This window comes from Xyrauchen texanus, chromosome 46 (assembly GCF_025860055.1).
Source record: "Xyrauchen texanus isolate HMW12.3.18 chromosome 46, RBS_HiC_50CHRs, whole genome shotgun sequence".
NCBI lineage: Eukaryota > Metazoa > Chordata > Actinopteri > Cypriniformes > Catostomidae > Xyrauchen > Xyrauchen texanus.
This window is the reverse complement of record NC_068321.1, coordinates 9,812,693-9,836,888: the sequence shown is the minus strand read 5'-3', so window position 1 is coordinate 9,836,888 and position 24,196 is coordinate 9,812,693. Positions and strand designations below refer to the sequence as shown.

Below are 24,196 nucleotides of genomic sequence, written 5' to 3'. Positions count from 1 at the left end.
GAAGCTGCGTGGAAACTACTCTTTTAAAAAAGTATTTAGCTACACTAGCAGTTACTAACAATAAGAAGCTAGAGTAACTAATTTAAAGCGTTTTAAGCATGTATATTTTTCCATTGATTACGGTTTAAATATTGGGGGGTTGTGCTTGCTTGTTTTGATTATTTGGGGGTTACCTCATCCTATCCCCCTGGATTCTAGGCCCCTGCCTGTATGCCTTTCTTTCAATCTGTGGAAAACACAAGGAGAGATTTTGAAGAATCCTGATACTGCTTTTTTCGAGGGCTGTTGATTTAACTTGTTAATTCAGTGCTATGAATTATCTAATAAATAATTTGTCACAATAAATCTTGTCTCCTGACCATAATAAGGAATATTCCTACCATCTGCACAATTCAAGCTTAAAGTACCTGCTGTTTTCATCAGGGGGCAGTAAGCAAAACTCCAGCTGTATAGGCAACACGCAGCTGTACAGACAACAAACCACATTCAGGCTTGCTAGAACACTAGTGACAGCACAAGATGAGAACGCATTCTTGCATTTTTCTGAATTTCAAACTATTTAACTTGACACAGTGGCTTAAAATGCTGTGTTTGATGCAGTGCAACCAATGTGAGATGGTATAAAATCTTCCGTCTGACCTATCTGTACATTGACATTTCCTTAGAAAAGCCCTTAATGATTTGACGATTGACAAATTCAATTTCAAAATGGATTGCTGTGGACTGTAGGCTTATTATAAAAGCTTATCATTATGGAAATAAAAAAATATTTCCTTTTACAGCCACTTTTTGTGTTGTCTTGTCAATGCTTTATTGGTCTGCCACAATAATGTAATACATTTTAATTATCTGAATTAATATATATATATATATATATATATATATATATATATATATACAGCTCTGGAAAAATGAAGACCACTATAAAATTACCAGTTTCTCTGGATTTACTATTTTATAGGTATGTGTTTGAGTAAATAAATTTTGTTTTTTAATCTATAAAGTACTGACAACATTTCTCCCAAAGTTGTGGATGGAGGAGCATGCATGAAAGCTGTGATTGGAAAATCAGGGTTATTCCACCAAATATTGATTTCTGAACTCTTCCTAATTTAAAACATTAGTATTGTGGTGTTTCAAAATTAATAATGCATTATTCAAGCTCTGAAAACGTTTGTTATTTTGACTAGTTGTAATTTTTTGCAAATAAATGCTTTAAATTACAATTTGTTTTATTTGGAATTTGAGATAAATATTGTCAGTACTTTATAGAATAAAAAATGTACAATTAAATTACTCCAACACATACCTATAAATAGTAAATCCAGAAAATGTATCTTGCTGTGGTCTATTAATTTATTTCAGAGCTGTATATACACCGATCAACCACAACATTAAAACCACTGGCCACCAAAACAGTGCCAACAATCACCACAATTGTACACAGTGGGCACTGAGTTTGACGTTAGGCCTTAAAATACATCCACAGGTACACCTCCAATTCAATATACTTCCTATCAGAATGGCTAAAGGCTTGACATAATTTTCTGGAATTTTCCAAGCTGCTTAAAGGCACAGGTAACTTGGTGTATATAAACTTCTGACCCACTGGACTTGTGGTATAGTCAATTAAAAGTGAAACATGATCAATATTTATGCACTTTTTTATTATAAATTCTCCTCCCTGTTCAGTCAATTTGCACTATCACTTTCAAAAAATTTTTTGGGTGATTTACATTCTTCATGCATATCGCCCCCTACTGGGCAAGTAGAATAATTTCTAGCAAACTTTAACTTAAAAATGGATCTGTTTCTCGATATATCACTTCTGAAGATATGGATTTCCCCACTGGAGTTTTACGGATTACTTTTATGCTGCCTAGTATGTGAAAGATGCCTTGATGGTGTATTGTTTGCTGTATTTTTTGGTGTATGCATCCATGAATGATTTTTGGGTTAATATTAGCCTACTCACAATGTCTTGCGTTACAGAAGCTAATTTATTTTTAATGATTCACTGATGTCATGTCAAGATGCAATTTTAAGATGACGTATAGCAGCATACATACCAATACATGCTTTATGCTTAAATGTACATGCATTATTATTATTCTGTAAGTAAAAGCAAAACATACGCAGATAACTTTGTATTAAATTATGCAGTCACTAAAAGTGCGGTCACAATACTTTGTGTTTTATTCATATGCAAAGTGTATTTGCAAGTATATGTAAAGAATTTCAGCTTTTGCTGCATACCAAGATTCAAATTTGGTGTACTAAGACTTGCAGATTCATTTAATAATAAAAAAAGACGTTTTATTAGTGGAGGATTTGGCTGAATATTAAACTAAATGTACATTTAAAAGAATGCAAACTAAAGAATAAAAGCGAAATATGAAAAATAGCTAATAAAAAAGCTGGAGTAGATATTTTAACATTTTAAATGTTCTATTAATTGTTAATAATAATTTATTGTTATTCAAAGCAAAACATGGTACATTACATCATATCCTGTTGCGTATGTTTTAGGGTCAAATATAATTTCACATTCTTATTTCATTACATTCTAATTTCATATTGCATAGAAAATGCTTAACGTGTAACCATCCGTTTATTCTTCAATGAACGTGGTTGAGAGAAATAAGAGTTTAAATAAGGACAATAAACCTGCATGCGTGCATGGCAACACTTCTTTCATCATGATTAATGAGAATAACAAATTTAGCAAACATGTGTATTTATACAGAAATGAAGTCAGCAATCAGTATCTCATTGTATAGTTCTGCACTCACCACACTATAAACAAATGCCATGAGTTATTTTTAAACAGGAAAAGATGAAAAGCAAAAATAAGCTGGTTCCACGTCTACTGGGCATTACCAAAGAGTCGGTGATGCGGGTGGATGAGAAGACCAAAGAAGTGGTGCAGGAGTGGCCACTCACCACAGTGAAGAGATGGGCGGCCTCCCCAAAGAGCTTTACGTTGGTACGCCCATTATTCATTTAAAATCTATAGGATATTTGGTTGGTTCCTTTACTGCTGCATTCACTGTATCTACCTATGTGTTACATTTTTAAGTGTGGCTGAAGTCTTCCTGTACTTTCAGGTTCCACTGTAATATAGGTCATTTAATTTATTTGAGCATTCATCTTAAATTTGGTTAAGAAATAATGATTTATGACTATAAATTATTTTTTTGATTTATACTGTAGAAGCAAGCTTGATTCCAACTTAATCGGCTCTTTGAAGACTTGAAAATAGCACGACATAGGCCTGGAATGCATCATGTCCATTTAGTGTCTTAGTGTCAGAAATGAACTGTTTAATTAAGGGAAATATGTGCTTTTTTAAGATTTACTATGAAACATAACTAATGTTAAACTACAAATCAGACCAAAAAATCTGAGCAATTCACTGAAGGGGAATTTATTGCCCCGACATTGAACATATCTGGCAGCTTTTATGCCCTGGACCCTGTTTAACATCTGTCTCCCATTTATATATTGTGTTGTCATTGTAAAAACAATTTAATTATAGCTATAACAACAAGAATTTTTGAGTTTTATTTTTCCTTGATAAAATGCCCTTGTCTTTGTTTACAGTAGTGTTTTAACCTTGTTATGCGATGAACAGTTCTGCTCAACCATTAAGAGCCACTTATAGCATCTCATGTACTGCACTTGTGCTGCAAGAAAAGCTCTCTGACTTCCTGTCAGCTAAAACACAATACTCACATTCACACTGTACAAGAAGACAGCCTTGAGATATGTGCTTCTGTGTTTGTGTATGTGTGTGTGTAGGACTTCGGTGAGTACCAGGAGAGTTATTACTCCGTCCAGACCACAGAAGGGGAGCAGATCTCACAGCTTATTGCTGGATACATTGACATCATCCTTAAGAAGGCAAGTCACTGTTAGACACTCCTGAATGCATGAATTGAAAGGTTAGTTCACCCAAAAATCTCAACCTCGTGTTTGAAAAAAGGATGATTATTTTTTTTCTGTGGACATGATATCTAGTTGAATCATAAAAAGTCAGTCAAAAACATGTTTGCATCATATTTCACCCAATACTTTCACTCATATTTGACCCCCTGCTGATATTGTACGTTTGCCCACTGACAAAGAAATGATCAGTCTATAATTTTAATGGTAGGTTAATTTGAACAGTGAGAGACAGAATAACAACAACAAAAAATCCAGAAAAACGCATGTTATAAATTGAATTGCATTTTAATGAGGGAAATAAGTATTCGACCCCTTCTCAATCAGAGATTTCTGGCTCCCAGGTGTCTTTTATACAGGTAACAAACTGAGATTAGGAGCATACTTGCTCTTAATCTCACCTTGTTTTTATACAGGTAACGAGCTGAGATTAGGAGCACACCTAATCACAGTTTGTTACCTGTATAAAAGACACCTGTTCACAAAAGCAACCAATCAATCAGATTCCAAACTCTCCACCATGGCCAAGACCAAAGAGCTGTCCAAGTATGTCAGAAACAAGATTGTACATCTACACAAGGCTGGAATGGGCTACAAGACCATCGCCAAGCACCTTGGTGAGAAGGTGACAACAGTTGGTGCGATTATTCGCAAATGGAAGAAACGCAAAAGAACTGTCAATATCCCTCAGTCTGGGGCTCCATGCAAGATCTCACCACGTGGAGTTGCAATGATCATGAGAACGGTGAGGAATCAGAACAGAACTACACGGGAGGATCTTGTCAATGATCTCAAGGCAGCTGGGACCATAGTCACCAAGAAAACACGCACTACGCCGTGAAGGACTGAAATCCTGCAGAGCCCGCAAGGTCCCCCTGCTCAAGAAAGCACATGTACAGGCCCGTCTGAAGTTTGCCAATGAACATCTGAATGATTCAGAGGAGAACTGGGTGAAAGTGTTGTGGTCAGATGAGACCTCTGACCAAGCTCTTTGGCATCAACTCAACTCACCGTGTTTGGAGGAGGAGGAATGCTGCCTATGACCCCAAGAACACCATCCCCACCGTCAAACATGGAGGTGGAAACATTATGCTTTGGGGGGTTTCTGCTAAGGAGACAGGACAACTTCACCGCATCAAAGGGAGGATGAACGGGGCCATGTACCATCAAATCTTGGGTGAGAACCTCCTTCCCTCAGCCAGGGCATTGAAAATGGGTCGTGGATGGGTATTCCAGCATGACAATGACCCAAGACACATGGCCAAGGCAACAAAGGAGTGGCTCAAGAAGAAGCACATTAAGGTCCTGGAGTGGCCTAGCCAAGACAATTAGCCAATTAGCTTCTGATAGGAGGTGTACTGAATTGGAGTTGTACCTCTGGATGTATTTTAAGGCCTACCTTCTAATTCTGTGCCTCTTTGCTTGGCATCATGGGAAAATCAAAAGAAATTAAACAAACAAATCTGAAAAACAAATTGTGGACCTCCACAAGTCTGGTTCATCCTTGGGAGCAATTTCCAAACACATGAAGGTATCACGTTCATCTGTACAGACAATAGTACGCCAGTATAAACACCATGGGACCATGCAGCCATCATAACGCTCCGCAAGGAGATGCATTCTGTCTCCTAGAGATGAATATAGTTTGGTGCAAAATGTCAAATCAATCCCAGAACAAAAGTAAAGGACCTTGTGAAGATACTGGAGGAAACCGGTAGACAAGTATCTATATCCACAGTAAAACGAGTCCCATATAGACATAACCTGAAAGGCTGCCCAGCAAGGAACAAGCCATTGCTCCAGAACCGCCATAAAAAAGCCAGAGTACAGTTTGCAAGTGCATATGGGGAGAAAGATCTTACTTTTGGGAGAAATGTCCTCTGGTCTGATGAAACAAAAATTAAACTGTTTGGCCACTGTTATGTTTGGATGAAAAAGGGTGAGGCTTGCAAGCCAAAGAACACCATTCCAACCATAAAGCATGGGGTGGAAGCATCATGTTGTGGGGGTGCTTTGCTGCAGGAAGGACTGGTGCACTTCACAAAATAGATGGCATCATGAGGAAGGATATATTGAAGTAACATCGCAAGACATCAGGAAGTTGCAGCTCGGTCACAAATTGGTCTTCCAAATGGAAAATGACCCCAAGCATACCTCCAAATTTGTGGCAAAATTGCTTAAGGACAACAAAGTCAAGGTATTGGAGTGGCCATAACAAAGCCCTGACCACAATCTGATAGAAAATTTGGCAGAACTGAAAAAGAGTGTGAGAGCAAAGAGGCCTTCAAACCAGACTCAGTTACACCAGTTCTGTCTGGAGGAATGTGCCAAAATTCCAGCAACTTGTTGTGAGAAGCTTGTGGAAGGCTACCCAACAATTTTGACCCAAGTTAAACAATTTAAAGGCAATGCTACCAAATACTAACAAAGTGTATGTAAACTTTTGACCCACTGTGATTATGATAAAATAAATAAAAGCTGAAATAAATCATTCTCTCTTCTATTATCCTGACATTTTACATTCTTAAAATAAAGTAGTGATCCTACCTGACCTAAGACAGGGAATACTTTCTATGCTTAAATGTCAGTTTAAATATATTTGGCTAATGTGCAAGTTCACTTCTGACTTCAAATGTATATCCAAGTCTTCTAAAGCTTTGTATGAGGAATATTCTGAAATGAAGCCGATTTTCACTCTTTCGTACATTTAAACTTCGGTTAAACTGTCAAACAACAACCAAAAATATCTTCTCTGTAGTGTAGATATTTCAGCTCTTGGTTGTCACTCCTCTATGTGAATATATTTTTGTCTTGTGTCCTTATTTTACAGAAACAGAGTAAAGATCGGTTTGGTTTGGATGGCGATGAGGAGTCCACCATGCTGGAGGAATCTGTGTCCCCGAAAAAGTGAGTGCAGCTTTGTTTTGTACCAATGATGATCTGTTTTAGAAAGGCAGCCATCTCCTCAGTCCTCACAATAGCGCACTTGTAATTGCATTGTGATTACACACCCAGAAAGCCTTTTTGTTGAATCACAGCACTGTTTCATTTGTATTCAACTGATAGTGGGATAAAACTGAGGTGCCTAATGACTTTCAAGGAAAAGCTCACTGCCATTATTAATCACAGAGACGGAGAGAGGCATTTTTTCTTTTCTTTTACCCTTGAGAAGGAATGAGCTAAGGGCAAAAGAGCCAGATTATTATTTCCACAAAAAGTGCTAACTCATCAGCAAAATGTCAATTAAGGTATCCGGTTCTTGGAAGAATGAGAGAGAGAAAGAGAATGAGAATGAGAACATGAGAGAGTGAATCCAGCTCATATTTCATCCTAAAACAATTTATATTACATTTATATTTAGACTCTTTCATTCCGACTTACAGTGCTTTCAAGGTACACGTTTTCACTGTAACACATAGATTCGGATGGCTTGTTGCTTTTATAAAACGGTGAAAACAAAAACATGATAAAAGACACCAATGCTATTTAATGGTACATAGTAACACAGATGAGCCGAAAGATAATGACCACTCACAGGTGAAGCGAATAACATTGATCATTTCATAACATGGCCACATGTCAAGGTCTGGGTAGATTAGATGGTAAGTGAACAATCAGTTCTCGAAGTCAGCATGTTGAATGCAGGAGTAAAGGTCTGAGCGACATTGACAAGGGCCAAATTGTTATGGCCAGACAACAAGCCAGTGGAGGGAGTGTGATGCTCTGGACAATGTTCTGCTGGGAAACACTGAGTTCGGAAAGTCATGTGGATGTCATTTTGACACGCGCCACCTACCTAAACATCGTTGCAGCCAGGTACACCTCTTCATGGCAGTGGTATTCCCTGATGGCAATGGCCTCTTTCAGCAGGATAATGCGCCCTGACACATTGCACACGTTTTTCGGGAATGGGAAACATGATGAAGAGTACAAGGTGTTGCCCTGGCCTCCAAATTCCCCAGATCTCAATCCAATTGAGCATTTGTGGGATGTGCTGGACCAACCAGCAAACCTTTTAATTTAAAAAAAGTAGTGTAACACTACATTTTAAATTATAGTAATTTGATTACATTTATTGAATTACAGTTAAGGTAATTGCTTGTATGTACATTACTTGGGTTACATTTACAGTATTTCTATAATGTTATGTAAACTATAGATATGTACATTTGTTTGCATTTCTGTGACTGCTGAAGGGTGTCGCAGCAGTCACAGAAATGCAAATGCATGAACCAAAAGGAAATATAGAAATTTTGAATTTGTTGCGCAGCAAAGAAAAAAGTTTCTCAAAGTAATTAGTAATCTAAAAAGTGTTTTAGAAGTTACTTAAAAGTAATTAATTGGTAATGTGATTACAATTGAGAAAAAAAATATTTGTATGAGATTTGTAGTGGATTACTTTTTTTAGTCACTTACCCAACACTGGTCAAGCTATCGTCAATTGGTTCTTTTCAATAAATGTGTTGAACCAGTTCACAAATCATTGATCATGATTAATTCACAAATGGATATTAGTTAAAAAAATAAATCTTATCTTGTAATCTCAAATGGCTGAAAAGATCATTGAACAGTAATACAAATGTATTTAAAACTTAGCTAAAAAGTGTTATTACTGTTTTACTTGAAATGAGGAGAAAGTTTTTTTGCATTAAAGTAATGAGCATTTGGGCAGGGTAAAACAATCAAGCTTCATTTTCCATAAGCTTTATTTTCATTATGCAAAATATAGTTTTGTAATAATTTTTTCTTTTGATTTTGGGGTGAAATACAACCCGTACATGTATTTCATCATTAAATTCACATGCAAATTTTTCTTTGCTCTCCAGCAGTGTGCTTTTTATCCAGGCATGGGCTCTGGTTCTGTCAGAATCACATATACAGATGGGCTCACATCCTCTCAAGCGCTGCCTGGAAAGCGGTTGTTATGGGCGACTGCATCCCACTTCTCTCTGCTCAAAGCCCCTCCAGAGATAGAAATCTGGGCATCAGTGCCTGCGTATGTCCACATGCCAATTTACTCATGTTACTACTAGCACTATAATCCAAAAATTGAGGCTTTTTACAATGAGCTGTAATTAAGTGATAGTGCCTGAAGCGCCCATTTTGCTGGTGCGAATAGGAAATTTTAATGGCTGTCAGCAATTAGCAAGACAACAACAACCATTATTCACAGATATAAGGGTATATGGAGCCTGACAGCAGCAAGGATCTATAGAAACAGTGCAGTCATGGTTTCTCCATAGTAGTTCGTAATTTCTATTTGTACTGTATAGCGCTTTTCACAACACACATGCTTTTAAAGCAGCTTTAACAGAAAATGAATGCGTATCTATAAAGTCTCAGTCACAATTGTTATTGGTTAATGGAGAAAATAACTTTGGGAGAAACCAGACTCACTGTGCGGGCCAGTTCCCCTCTGGCTAACATCATGAATTTAATGCCAATATTAGCTATTTGTGTGCAGTGCAAGTCATGGTTTAAAATTTGTAAACTAAATGTTAAGGGCCAGTGTTTAAACAAATATTTTGTATGAAATGTAAGATTAATGATTAATGTCTTTGAAGTCCATCCTGGATTAACTGCAGAAGTTCATATAGATGCACTGTCCTTTGTTAGTTGGCTGATGAAGACTTTTGTTGGCAGTTAATTGATAGTCTATGTATTCCATTTCAAGAGTGTTGTCCATCATTAGACCAAGGTGATTGAGGCAGAGATTAATGAGGTGCATCACAGTTCAACCGGCAGGTCCATTCGGTGTGGTCCATTCTAAATCCAAGGTTCAGGCAGTGACATTATCCAATGTCTTACAGTTGGTGTTGGCATCAGTTCATCCTCTGAAGTCCATAGTAAAAGACTGAAGTGATGTCTGACTAACACCGGCTGTAGTTTGTCGTCATCACTCAGAGACACATAGCATTGGTGGTCTTTTGAGCTGGATATGAATCCTGAGGTTGAGACGGGGAAACCAATAGAAAAATATTAGCGCAGATGCCATTCCATTTATTGCATATTTTGAGAAATGCTTCTGAGAAATGTTTTTGGCATACCTAATTAAAGCAGCCTAATTGTGAGTTGATGGATAAATTAGGTGTATGCTGAATAGATGAGTCTTTAGTCTAGACTTAATCTGAGTGAGTGTGTCTGTGTCCTGAACAGTGTTAGGGAGACTATTCCATAGTTTTGGAGCCGAAAAGAATATACCTCCTTTTGAGAATTTTGATATTCTAGGAACTATTAACAAGCCAGAATTTTGTGATTGTAATGAATGTGATGGAGTATAGCATGGTAGAAGGTCATTTAAGTACTGCGTAGCTAGACCACTCAAAGCTTTTTATGTATTTTAAAATTAATACAAAATGTAACAGGTAGCCAATGTAACTGATAAAATTTGGCTAATATGATCTTATTTCTTGGTTATAGTCAGCATTCTGGCAACTGCATTTTGAACCAATTGAAGTTTATTTATTAAACTTATTGCATTACATCCTCCCAGTAATTAATTACAATAATCTAGTCTTGAGGTCATGAACGCATTAATTATTTTTTCGGCATCAGCAACACAGAGCATGTGTCGCATTATTTCTGAGGTGGAAGAATGCTGTTCTACAAACATTGGAAATGTGATTTTTTTTTTTTTTTCTTTCTCCCAGTTCTTCACTGTAGAAGACGACATACGTCCATCGACATTCAAATAATATTTTAGCTGAATATTTTTTTTTTTTTTTTAGATTTTTGGTCTAATAATTAGTACCTCTGTTTTGTCTAATTGAATAGAAAAACATTTCTGGCCATCCAATATTTGATTTCATTGATAAACTCTGCTAGTTTGTAGAATTTATAATTTTGGTGTGTTTGGAAGAAATATAAAGTTTGGTATCATCGGCATAACAGTAGAAACTTATTCCATGATTCCTGATAATATCTCCCAGGGGAAGCATAAATAAGGAGAAAAGCAGAGGCCCTAAAACTGATCCCTTTGGCACTCCATTCTTAACTTTTGATTGATTTGACAATTCCTTGTTTACACATACAAAGTGATCGCGGTCTGATAAATAGGACCTGAACCATGATAATGCAAGTTCACTAATGCCAACATAATTCTCAAGCCTATTCATGAGAATGTCATGATATGTGGTTTCGACTGCAGCACTAAGATCTAAAAGCATTAGAAGAGAAATGCAGCCGCAATCAGATGATGAGAGCAAGTCATTTGTAACTCTGATAAGTGCAGTCTCTATAGTGTGATTGGGCCTAAATCCTGACGGAAATTGTTCATACAGTTGTATTCAGAAGTTTACATACACATTAGCCAAATACATTTAAACTCAGCTTCTCACAATAAGTTGCAGGAATTTTGGCCCATTCCTCCAGACATAACTGATGTAATGGGAGTCAGGTTTGTAGGCCTCCTTGGTTGCGTACAATTTTTCAGTTCTGACCACAAATCTGATTGAGGTCAGGGCTTTGTGATGGCCACTCCAGTACCTTGACTTGGTTGACCTTAAGCCATTTTGCCACAACTTTGGAGGTATGCTTGGGGTCATTGTCCATTTGGAAGACCAATTTGCGATCAAGCTTTAACTTCCTGGCTGATGTCTTGAGATGTTGCTTCAATACATCCACATAATATTCTTGCCTCATGATGCCATCTATTTTGTGATCTGCACCAGTCCTTCCTGCAGCAAAACACCCATGCAGCATGATGCTGCCACCCCCATACTTCATGGTTGGGATGGTGTTCTTTGGTTTGCAAGTACTGTAGTCTGTACAGTACCAGTAACTCTAGTCTGGCTTTTTAATGGTGGTTTTGGAGCATTAGCTTCTTCCTTGCTGAGCAGCCTTTCAAGTTATGTTGATGTCTACCTGTTTCCTCCAGCATCTTCACAGGATTTGCTGTTGTTCTGTGATTTGATTTGCACTTTTCACACCAAACTACATTAATCTCTAGGAGACAGAATGCATCTCCTTCATGAGCAGTATGATGGCTGCGTGGTCCCATCGTGTTTATTCTTGCGTACTATTGTTGTACAGATGAACATGGTACATTTAAGGCATTTGATAATTGCTCCCAAGGATGAACCAGACTTGTGGAGGTCCACAATTAGTTTTTCTGAAATCTTGGCTGATTTCTTTTGAATTACCCATGGTGTCAAGCAAAGAGGCACTGAATGTGAAGGTAGCCCTTAAAATAAAAACAAATTGTTATTTTGAGTCAATGAACAGGTCAAAACAGTTCTCAAATCAATCTGAATGATTTATAAGCTTATCTGTATAAATCAAGAAAATTTTTTAAAATCTGCATCCAGTAATTCCAAATGACTGGAAAGGTCATGGAAAAGTCATGGAAATTCATAGGTAAAAAAATATGGGAACTTTCAAAGGGCATGTGCCCCCTAAGGTTGAAAAGGCATGACACTTCTACTTGAAAGCATCTGATTATGAATTTTGATGTTTCGTAGGTCCACCATCCTCCAGCAGCAGTTTAACCGGGTGGGTCGAGTGGAGCACGGATCTGTAGCGCTTCCTGGCATCATGCGATCGGGGTCCATCGGTGGGCCTGACACTTTTAACATGGGCACCATGCCCTCGGCTCAGCAGCAGATCACCATGGGACAAATGCACAGAGGACATATGCCCCCTCTGGTGAGAATCTATAACTGCACTGATGTTTATGTCAGCAATCACATTATAAGCAGAGTTGTTCTGCTTTTGGGGCTCCATCTGTTCCTTAAATCTTCATTGGGATTTATTTGTACCTAACAGAATGTGAATTTGATTGTCACATTTGATAATAAGGATAATGGGGAGCTTGTAGCAACTGGTTATGGTTACGAGACATAGTGGAAATAATATTGATTTGTTCCTTTGTTTGTAAAACCAAGCAAAAAGGACAGTGATGCACTTGAAATGGAAAAGTTCTTATTTTTTATTTGAACTGAAAAGTATATGAACACTTTGGAATTTTCTGCATTAATTGGTTATAACATGTGATCTCTTCTTCAAAGTCACAAGTATAGACAAACACAATGTGCTTAAGCTAACAACACACAAAATTATAATCTTTCATGTCTTTATTGAACACATCATTTAAAACATTTGCAGTGGTGTGGAAAAAGTAAGTGAACCCTTGGATTTAATAACTGGTTGATCCTCCTCTGGCAGCAATAACCTTAACCAATTCCGGCACAACATTCAGAGGAATTTTGGACCATTCTTCCTTACCGAACTGCTTCAACTCAGCCATATTCTGGTGTGAATGGCTCTCTTGAGGTCAATCCACTGCATCTCTTTTGGGTTAAGGTCTGGGCTCTGACTGGGCCTCTCCAAAAGATGGATTTTCTTTTGAAGTCATTCTCTAGTGAATTTACTTATTTAGATATTTAGAGTCATTGTCCTGCTGCATATCTCAACTTCTACTGAGCTTCAGCTGGTGCACAGCCACCCTGACATTATCCTGTAGGATATCTTGATAAACTTGGGAGTTCATTTTTCCCTCAATGATGGCAAGCGGTCCAAGCACCGAAGAAGCAAAGCAGCCCCAAATCATGATGCTCCCTCCACCGTACTTCACCGTTGGGATGTTTTCATGTTGTATACAGTGCCTTTTTTATACCATACATAGTGCTGCATGTTCTTCCCAAACAATTCAAACTTGGTTTCATCAGTCCTCAAAACATTTTCCCTGTAGCATTGTTGAGTGTCATAGTGGTCTTTGGCAAAATGTTGGCGTACCGCAATGTTTTTGTCGGAACGCAGCGACTTCCTTTGTGGTGTCCTGCCATGGACACCATGGCTGTATAATGTTGTCTGTGTACTAGACTCATGAACAGAGATGTTAACCAGTTCCAATGATCCCTTCAAGTCTTTAGCTGTCACTCTAGGGCTCTTTTTTTTTTTACCTCAGTGAGCATTCTGCGGTGTGCCCTTTGAATCATCTTGGCTGGACAGGACAGAAGAATATCTAAGCTCCTCGAGATAACTTTGTAACCCTTTGTAACTCAAACAATTCTTGATCGTAAGTCTTCTGAGCAGATGCTTCTTTTGAACAGCAAGCTCAAAATGTTTGAGTGCTTTTTATTCCACACCTCCAATCTCATTTATTTAATTGAATGGCAGGTTTTCCTAATCCTGAATCTAATTCGTGTTTGTTGACATCATTAGACTAGAGGTTCACATACCTTTTCCAACTTACTCTGAATTTTCATATTATGTATTCAGTATGTACAAGAACAATGCAATAATTATTGTAAAATGGATTGTGTTTGTTCATTATTGTTACTTAGATGAAGATGTTAAGACAAATTTATACATAAATGCAGGTAATTCCAAAGGGCCCAAATATTTTTCTTGTCATATCCCTTTTTTTGTATGCGTATTTTCTGAAAGTTACTGAGTTTGCGGATATGATATGGTCATTACAGAAGTTGAAAGATTGTGTTTAAATTTACACAGACACGTTTAGAAAGCAGTTTTATCCTCAAGATAAGCTCAATCGATAGCATTTGTGGAATATTGTTGGTAACCACAGAAAATAATATCGATTCGCTCCTGGTTTATTTAAAAGCCAGATAATGTTTACGTCTTTGTGTATTAAAATGTTACGGTGCTGGCCCCAAGACGGAATTATTGTATGAAGCATATGCCAGAGAGGTTGTCGATTTGTCAGCCCTGTGTGGTTCAAAGCCTGTGAGAAGTGATCCGTGAGCTTTTATGCCCGTGAATTAGACACTTAAACTCCGGTTGCTCCAGGGGGATTGTTCCTTCAATAAATGCACTGTCACTTTTGATAACAGCATCTGCTAAATGACTACTTAATTCCTCCGCCATCAGAGTCTGGCCCAGCAAGCATTGATGGGCACCATCAACACCAGTATGCATGCAGTACAGCAGGCCCAAGCTGACCTGGGAGAAGTGGATAATCTTCCACCACTGGGTCAAGACATGGTAAGAACTAATACCAGAAATGTGTAATTTCTGTGCCAGAAGATGCACCAAACAGAACTGCGCAAATCAACCTATGAATGGCTTATTTGGCACAGGAGAGAAAAATACGCACTTCATGTTCATGTTCAAGTCATTATATGTAGAAGCTCTAAATAATGTGTTGTGTTTTTAAGTGGGTAAATATCTAAAGTGTAGTACAGGAATGTTTCTGTGTGTGATGTATTATGTAGTAGAAGGTTGTTCGTTGAAATCCCATGAGGAACATTGAGTCACCTATAGGTCTTCTCAGTATGTGTCACAAGCTAGTATAAAAGCTTTATAATAGGTTATTTATAGAGAGTTGTTTGCTACTGCAGAATTTATGGTATGGATAGTAGCATTGTTGTACGTTTATTGACTGCACTGTAAGTGTTGGGATGGTCATTGATCATTTACCTGAGCTAAGATAATATCGCTATTCCTTAGCAGAAAGGAAAGCCAAAGAAAACAGGTTGGTGTTCTTTGAGAAGAAAACATTACTCCATTCTAGCTTCTAATTTCTTTTCTTTGAATAGGCTTCCAGAGTGTGGGTTCAGAATAAGGTTGATGAATCCAAACACGAGATCCACTCCCAAGTAGACGCTATCACAGCCGGTACTGCATCCGTGGTGAACCTCACTGCTGGTATGTAACTACCCAGAAGAACATTTTTAAAAATTATTTATTTTCTCAGAAGTTTTTTCTAAAATTTCTTTAGAGGAAATGAAAATGGACACAAATGAGACAATTGTTGACAAGCAGTAAGAGTATAGAGCTATAAAATCGATGTGGATGGCATAGCTCATGTAATTTAATGTTGAAAAGATTTGATTTATTATTGTAGACTTTCATGTCTGGGAAAATCTAAACAGTTTGAGAAATTGTTGGGATCTCCAATGCAACTCTAGAAGAGACACATGTGAAATTACTAGGGTCTATACTTTCGGGAAAAAAAGCAGAAGGTGCAAAAGTCTCAATTTGTTCTCAATTCAATCTCATTGCTGTCTTGGACAAACAATTGAGATGTTAAAGATAAGTGTGATTTCTGCTACCTAAATGCATTAAATGGTACAGTACAGTATGTCTTAAGGGGATAGTTCACCCAACAATGAAAATTGGATTATCATTTACTCACCCTCATGCCATCCCAGATGTGCATGACAGTCTTTCTTCTGCAGAACACAAATGAAGATCCGCGCATCTTAACACGTGGCTCGTTGTGCATGACACCGCGGAGACTCGCAGCATGTGGAGGCTCAAGCAACTCTCCGCGATCCACGCACAACTTACCACGCGCCCCATTGAGAGCAAGAGCAACTAATTGCAACCATGAGGAGGTTACCCCATGTGACTCTATCCTTCCTAGCAACCGGGCCAATTTGTTTGCTTAGGAGACCTGGCTGGAGTCACTCAGCACACCCTGGATTCGAACTGGCGACTCCAGGGGTGGTAGTCACAAATGAAGATGTGTAGTAGAATATCTCAGCTCTGTTGTCCAAACAATGCAAGTGAATGGTGTCCAGAACTTTGAAGGTCCAGAAAGCAGCATATAAATGCAACATAGAATTAATCCATACGACACTAGAGGTTAAATATATATCTTCAGAAGCGATATGATAGGTGTGATGATCAATTTTTAAATACTTTTTTACTATAAATTCTCCTTCCTGCCCAATAGGTGGCGATATGCACAAAGGATGTGAATGTGAAAGTTGAGATTTATTGTAAAAAATAAATTAAAAAAGGACTGAAATATTGGATGCATTTCTAACAAACATCTATCATATCGTTTTTGAAGAAATTGATTAAACCACTGGAGTCTTATGGATTACTTTTATGCTTTTATATGGTTTTTGGACCTTCAAATTTCTGGCCACCATTCACTTGCATTATATGGACCTACAGAGCTGAAATATTATTCCAAAAATCTTTTTGTGTTCTACTGAAGAAAGAAAGTCATACACATCTGGGATGGCATGAGGATGAGAAAATGATGAGAGAATTTTTCATTTTTGTGTGAACTATCCCTTTAAAACATAAATAGTTAGTGTAAAATAAATGTGTTGCAATACCCACTTTGATCGTGTCTATACATGAGACTTAAATATGTTTCATCTGACTACTAAATAATAAGACACTCCAATTTGCCTTAATACATATTTCCATTAATTATTATGAAGTGTGTTGTCCTGAAGCTCAACTACTTGGCAGCATTTGTGTATTCCTTCCCGCATTCTACTGAGATTTCGTGTGGACCAGACCAGGTTTTTGCTGGATTTATACTTCCCCATGCCATCTGTTTGACAGTGCGGAGATTTCCCTGTTAACCACCAGCCAAACCCAAACTTTACTGTTTTTGCAGTCTGTGCTTTACATCTGTTCCCATGCCCTGAAGAGCTTGTTAGGATAGGCTATGTGTTGATGTGTGTACATTAGAGTGTGTGGGGGCGATATTGAATCTGGTTTCATCTGGTAATGGGTTCTGTATAAAATCACTAAAAAATATCTATTTTATTGCATATGCTGCATATTTGAGTGGAGTCAAGTAGGACTGAGCTGTAAGAAAGACATGAAATCAAAAGTACTCAGTTTCTTTAGTGCCTGGTTTTGTGTTTGTTCTCATATTTGTTTATGTACATTAAGTTAAAATCCCGTCTAGTCTTCCTCTGCTGAAATAAGCTAATTTTTCCAACCTATGATGGTCTATCTAGTCAGCCAGCTGATCTCCCACCCTGACTAGCTCGCAAGTGCCCTTAAGGCCTTTTAAACCAGCAGACCAGACCAGGCTGGAGGAACAGCCAGGACCAGCAAAGCTTCTTAGACTGGTTTATGCTGTTTTTTCATCTTGATCTGCATCTCCTTTTCTGTATCTCTTTCCAATTCCTCCTCCCCCCAGGTGACCCAACGGACACAGATTACACTGCCGTGGGATGTGCCATCACCACCATCTCCTCCAACCTGACAGAGATGTCCAAGGGAGTAAAGCTGCTGGCCGCTCTGATGGAGGACGAGGTGGGCAGCGGCCAGAATCTCATGGGGGCCGCCCGCACCCTCACAGGGGCCGTATCTGACCTGCTGAGAGCCGTTGAACCAGCTTCTGGAGAGGTGAAAAATGCAAACACACAAAGACCTCGGCCCCTTCACATCTAATCCATCAGTAACACACTTATGTTTGCAGGCAGATGCATGATAAACTCGTTAAGCTGTGTTTTTTTCCATTCAGGTTTACAGAGCGCAGTCACAGTCTGTTAACTTGTTTGGCTTTTGCTAGACAGGGTAATTGTAGTGGAGTGTAGAGTTGATAGACAGGATGTAATTAGCCGTGCATTGAGTTCTGAGATGTGCTGGTGGTAGAATAAGGGTCTTTGTTTACTTTGTGTTGATATCACCTTATAGCCCAGACAGACGGTGTTGACGGCAGCGGGCAGTATCGGCCAGGCCAGCGGAGACCTTCTGAAACAGATGGGAGAAGGAGAAATGGACGAGAGATTCCAGGTGCGTCTGTAAACCGAAAAGTGATCATCATGATTGTCTTTGCTAATTTCTGTTTGTTAAATAATCAACAGTTTCAGGAAGCTACTTTGAAAATGTATCTTGCCAAGCTACAAACTTCATATTATTTAAATTAGTTTAGGAAAAAGTAGTTGACTACAAGCTACTAACAAATTAGTTTGCTATTTAAGGGGACAATATATTTTTAATTGTATTATAAATATTAATTAATTTTGTATTTAATGATACCATTTATTATTTAATCAGGGCCATATATTGTTAAATAAATAATCAATTTTTTATTTTATATAAATAACCTCAATTAGAGTGAAAACATTCAAATTGAACAGAAATGTACCCAATCACAAAAAAACAAAACAAAAAAAAAAACAGAATTTATACAAATAATTTATTTTAAATAATAATGAATTTAGATAAATATTTAATTATATAAATATTAATTATAATTAATTGGTTGGCCGAAGTTCGTAGTGATGAACAGCAGCTTTTGACAAAATATTTCTGAAATGCCATGCTGGAACTCAAATTTGTGAATTGTTGTTTTGAATTCAAACTTACCAATTCACTTGAGTTAAACTTTCCAAATCTTTTTGGAAAGCATGTTTGATTAAAGACAAAGGTGTAACATTGTGTTACATTACATTGCTAGATGTTGGAAAACGCAGCTAGAAACAGGAAAAGCTACACTTTTTTGAAAACAAATCAAGCATTACTCCTTAAAGGGATAGTTAACCAAAAAATTATAATTATCCTATCATTTACTCACCCTCATGCCGTCCCAGATGTGTATGACTTTTTCATCTGCAGAACACAAACAAAGATTTTTAGAAGAATATTTCAGCTCTGTATGTCCTCACAATGCAAGTGAATGGTGGCCAGAACTTTGAAGCTCCAAAAAGCATATAAAGTCAGCATAAAAATAATCCATACGATTCCAGTGGTTTAATCCATGTCTTCTGAAGTGATGTTGATAAGTGTGGGTGAGAAACAGAACAATGTTAAAGTCTTCTAGTATAGACAAAGTGTCATTTACTACCTGCACAGTTGGTGGCAATATGAACAAAGAATGTGAATCCCCAAAGAAAAATAATCTGAAAGTGACAGTGGAGATTGATAGTGAAAAAAGGAATTAAATGTGGATCTGTTTCTCACCCACACCTATCACATCGCTTCTGGAGATATGAATTTAACCACTCAAGTCTTATGGATTACTTTTATATTGCCCTTAAATGCCTTTTGGACCTTCAAAGATCTGGCCACCATTCACTTGCTTTATATGGACCAACAGAGCTGAAATATTCTTTCAGAAATCTTTGTTTGTGTTCTGCAGAAGAAAGTAAGTTATACACATCTGGGATGGCATGGGGGTGAGTAAATGATGAGAGAATTTTCATTTCTGGGTGAGTTATCCCTTTAATACTGGTAATCAGTGATTGGTTAATGTCAAATCCTTACGCCAATTACATTCTCTTTTTTTTTCATTATGCCCTGGCAATGCAGTTTTCGCTCCCAGTAAGCACATTAGCGCCCATTTTCAGAATGTAGAATTTGATTTAGTGCAATTCAACTGATGCTGTCATGCTCAGTTAGCCACCGTAAGCTTTTTATTGCCCTCTATTTTATTCTGTTACACTCTATCCTTGCGTTTATTTCACTCATTAGCCTGGGCCAGGTTGCCTCACAGTGTGTTGCTTTGGTGACAAATATGTTCTAGGACATTATGATGAACCTGGCCAAAGCAGTTGCTAATGCTGCCGCTATGCTGGTGCTGAAGGCCAAGAACGTGGCACAGGTGGCCGAGGACACGGCACTCCAGAACCGGGTCATTACTGCTGCCACACAGTGCGCACTTTCAACCTCACAGCTGGTGGCATGCACAAAGGTACGTTTTCAAGCACAAGTACATATTACTAATCATTTAAATGTACAACTGACAACTTTTTGAAGAATGTAATGCAATATATCTTTAATTGCACATGTATGCATCAAACAATGTTTATTTTAGTCATCAACAGATATGGGTTTTTCAATGCCCAATGCCTATTCTAGAGATTAGGGCGGTGGATGGCCTATATAATACCAATATATTACATGCCATACCAATAAAAGTCTGACTTGTGACTATTTTGCCTTAAGGCAAAAGTTATTGATCAATATATTAAAAACTGCAGTCTTTATACCATCAAATATATGGCTTCCGACACCGATCAGCCAAACAGGAAAGGTTATCGGCTGAATATTAAAAAGTTCAGTCTTTATACCATTAAATGTATGGCTTTCGACACTGTTCAGCTAAACGGAAAATGTTATCGGCCAATACATTAAAAAATCCTGTCTTTATACCGTCAGATATATGACTTCTGACACTGATCGTCCAAACGGGAGAAGTTATTGGCTGATATATTAAAATGTCCAGACTTTATACTATAAAAAATTTGGCTTGCAAAACTAACTGGACAAAATGGGAAAAGTTATCGAGTGATATAAACCATCAAATGTCTAGCATCCCACACTAATTGGCCAAATTACAAAAATTATTGGTCAGTATATTAAAACTCTAGACTTTATTCTGTCAAAAGATTGGCTTGTGACAATAATCAGCCAAATGGCAAAACTTATCAGTTGTTATATTAAATCTCTAGACTATTCCAGCATAATGGCGTTTATGCATGGTTTTTGAAAAAACAAAAATTTTAAGTCACTGAAATAAAGCCAAATAACGCATACTAAACATTTGTCCACAAGACTTTTGAGATCTGGATCTTGTAGCCTAGAGTTTTTGCTACAAAATGATGTGAAAACCATTCTGATCACTCATTCATACAAAACAATATAGTCATTTAACTTTTGTAAGACAATTTTAGTGTTGAAAGATAATATGCGGGGAGGCGTGAACGATCATGAATATTCATTGTAATTCACAAACTTGAAAGACAAAAGACGCCTCCCCTGGGCCTGTCAATGAGGGATAGAGAATGAATGTGAGGAGACTTAATGATCCAAATCAAGTTTTAAGATAAAAGAATAAATCTGACAATACATTTTCTTTACATAAAGACTTTACTTACTTTTAGACCTACACTACCATTTAGAAGAAGTCTCTTCTGCTCACCAAGACTGGATTTATTTGATCCAAAATACAGAAACAACATTGATATTCTGAACTCTTTTTACAATTTAAAATATAAAAATGTAAATATATTTTAAAAGGCAATTTGTGATCAAAGCTGAATTTTCAGCATCATTACTGCAGTCTTCAGTGTCACATGATCCTTCAGAAATCATTATAATATGCTGATTTTCTAATATGGGCATATTTAAAGTGTATTTTACTCATTTAACCTGAACAGATATTTGCAAGCACAAGCTTTGTTGATGATAATGAGGCATTATAAACACTAGATAAAACATCATCTAAATATTTATATTATTTTTTATCATATTACATACCATATTTATATTATACAGCATACAATTTAAATACCTGCTTTAGCCTAAACAGCATTTAAATGTAACTAAAACTTGCTTATTAGGACAAATGTCAATACTCTGAATCATGTCTAGCAAGTCTGGAAACAGTCCCACTAGTAAAATATGTACATGTTTATATAAAATAGCATGTCAGCTAATGAAAACCAATTGACTTACTCGTCCAAAATTTGGATCCTCTGTTGGATCAAGTCTCTCTTCAAAATACAAACGTTCATCGGAGTCCCACTCTTCTGATGAAAATGTTAACTCTTCCTTAATATCCAGGAGATTCCTCGAATGTGTATCGTTACAAACGCGTAGAAAAGTTGAGTTGTGTTGTGTTTACGTTAAACCTCACCGTCGGGGGAGTTTACCATTTGCCTTGATCGCTTCAGCACATTAGCGTATGAATGGCGCGCTCTGCTGGTGGGTGGGATCACATTAGAGATAATGAGTTGATTCAGAAGAAAATGTACATCGTATAGTTTCATACAGATTACATTGCAGGAGAATATTTGTTTTAAATTTGAATTGTTGTAGACATTTTAAGCTTTCTTTAGACATATGTGTCATGTTTGTGTGATAAGTATTCACAGAGTTTCAGTTCATTTATGTGACGTGTTTCAGATATATGCTCGTGAACACAGAGACTGCTGAAAGCTCACCCTTTTTATTTTCTTTATTTTACAAAAGCACAAGATTTTGTTGTTGTTGTGAGTGTACACAAATAAAAGTAGACCCTTTATAGTCTCTAATGGATGTCTTACACTTATCTGTATACCCAAAAATGGCGGAGTATTTTAAATTGTTTCCGCTGTAATGACGAAAATATCCAGCAGGACGCGCCGGCACATCTGTCGACCCCAGAGGGTTAATGAGTAAAAGGTACCTCCCTAACCTAAAACTTTAACCTAAACCAAACCAATAGTGTTCAAAAAGATAAATGAGAGGTGAACAAAACATCTTCACCCTAAACCAACACCTAAACCTAACCGAATGTGTTTTCAAAGCAAATTTGACTCGAAAAGGACAGTTGTTATAGTGCCTCTAGGGTTTCACCAGGGAACTGCAGTAAAAGTAAAAGGCGGCATGTAAAACTCAGTTTGCAAAAATTTAGTTATAGTAACATTCATTCTATGAGACTAGGTTGGTAAAAATTCTTGCATCCAACGCATATTGGCCAAATGGCAAAAATTCTTCACCAATATATTAAAAGGTCAGACTTTATATTGTCAAATGTCTTGTTTGTGACACTAATCGATGAAATTGTAAAAAATGAAACGATATATATTAAAACTCCCGACTTTCTAACAGCACTAATCGGGCAAAAGTAAAAGTTTTTGGGTAACTACAATTACTTAAAACTACCAAATATTGGACAATTTGATATGTTAATATATCAATCAAGCACTAATTTATTTTTAATCAATTTGTGGCGTTTACTTACTGTATATAATAAAGGTGTCCATTTAGATTAGTCTTCCGTATATTTCTTGATTGTTTTTCACTTGTGCAATTTTTATACATATATATATGTACACACACACACACACACACAGTATCTTTCACCTGAAGCACGAAATAATCTGTTGCTGTTCTGAACACAGCGTCTTTACAATCAGTTTTGGTGTATGTGTGATTGTGGTAGGTGGTGAGTCCCACAATATCCTCCCCAGTCTGTCAGGAGCAGCTGGTGGAGGCGGGGCGTTTGGTGGAGCGCTCTGTGGAAGGGTGTGTGAAGGCGTGTCACGCCGCCTCAGAGGAGGGCGAGCTTCTCCGTCAGGTGAACATGGCGGCTGGGGCGGTCAGCCAGGCCCTTAGCGACCTACTCCAGCATGTGCGCCACTACGCCAGCTGCGGGGAGCCAATCGGACGCTACGACCAGGCCACTGACACCATCATGACAGTGACTGACAGTATTTTCACCTCGATGGGGGATGCAGGTGAGACTGCAGATACTGATACTTTACAACCATTATAAGAAATACTGCACAGCATTAAAGAAAAATAGATGTTTGCTCAAAGTGGAAATGGAAGTGGTGCTTGCCTGTGCAAAACTCGACACTCGTCATGGTTTTGCTTTGGTTGCTAAGGTGTTCCCTGCAGAAAAAGGCAGATTAAACCAGCTTAAAATGGTTAGCTGGTCTCCAAGCTTAGCAAAGCTGGTCTGTTTTGATGGTTTTAGTTGGTTTAATGCTGGTTTATACTTCTGCGTTGAACCAATGGTGTAGTCTCAAAGTTCTGTGTTGGTGTGTCTGCAACATTCAGTGAGACAATTGCTTGTATATTGAGAATTTTTTTTTTA

At 37.6% G+C, this 24,196-nt stretch overlaps 1 protein-coding gene across 1 annotated transcript in view; it reads left to right on the top strand.

Moving 5' to 3' along the window:
• The window catches only part of tln2b (talin 2b), a 111,163-nt gene that overhangs the window by 22,334 nt on the left and 64,633 nt on the right, over positions 1–24,196 (top strand). Inside the window, exons 9-18 of the mRNA XM_052119839.1 lie at positions 2,831–2,986; positions 3,802–3,903; positions 6,776–6,852; positions 12,405–12,588; positions 14,776–14,889; positions 15,444–15,552; positions 17,804–18,012; positions 18,304–18,402; positions 20,135–20,302; positions 23,540–23,834. Coding sequence (XP_051975799.1) covers positions 2,831–2,986; positions 3,802–3,903; positions 6,776–6,852; positions 12,405–12,588; positions 14,776–14,889; positions 15,444–15,552; positions 17,804–18,012; positions 18,304–18,402; positions 20,135–20,302; positions 23,540–23,834 — 1,513 coding nt within the window. The remainder of the gene's footprint in view (positions 1–2,830; positions 2,987–3,801; positions 3,904–6,775; positions 6,853–12,404; positions 12,589–14,775; positions 14,890–15,443; positions 15,553–17,803; positions 18,013–18,303; positions 18,403–20,134; positions 20,303–23,539; positions 23,835–24,196) is intronic.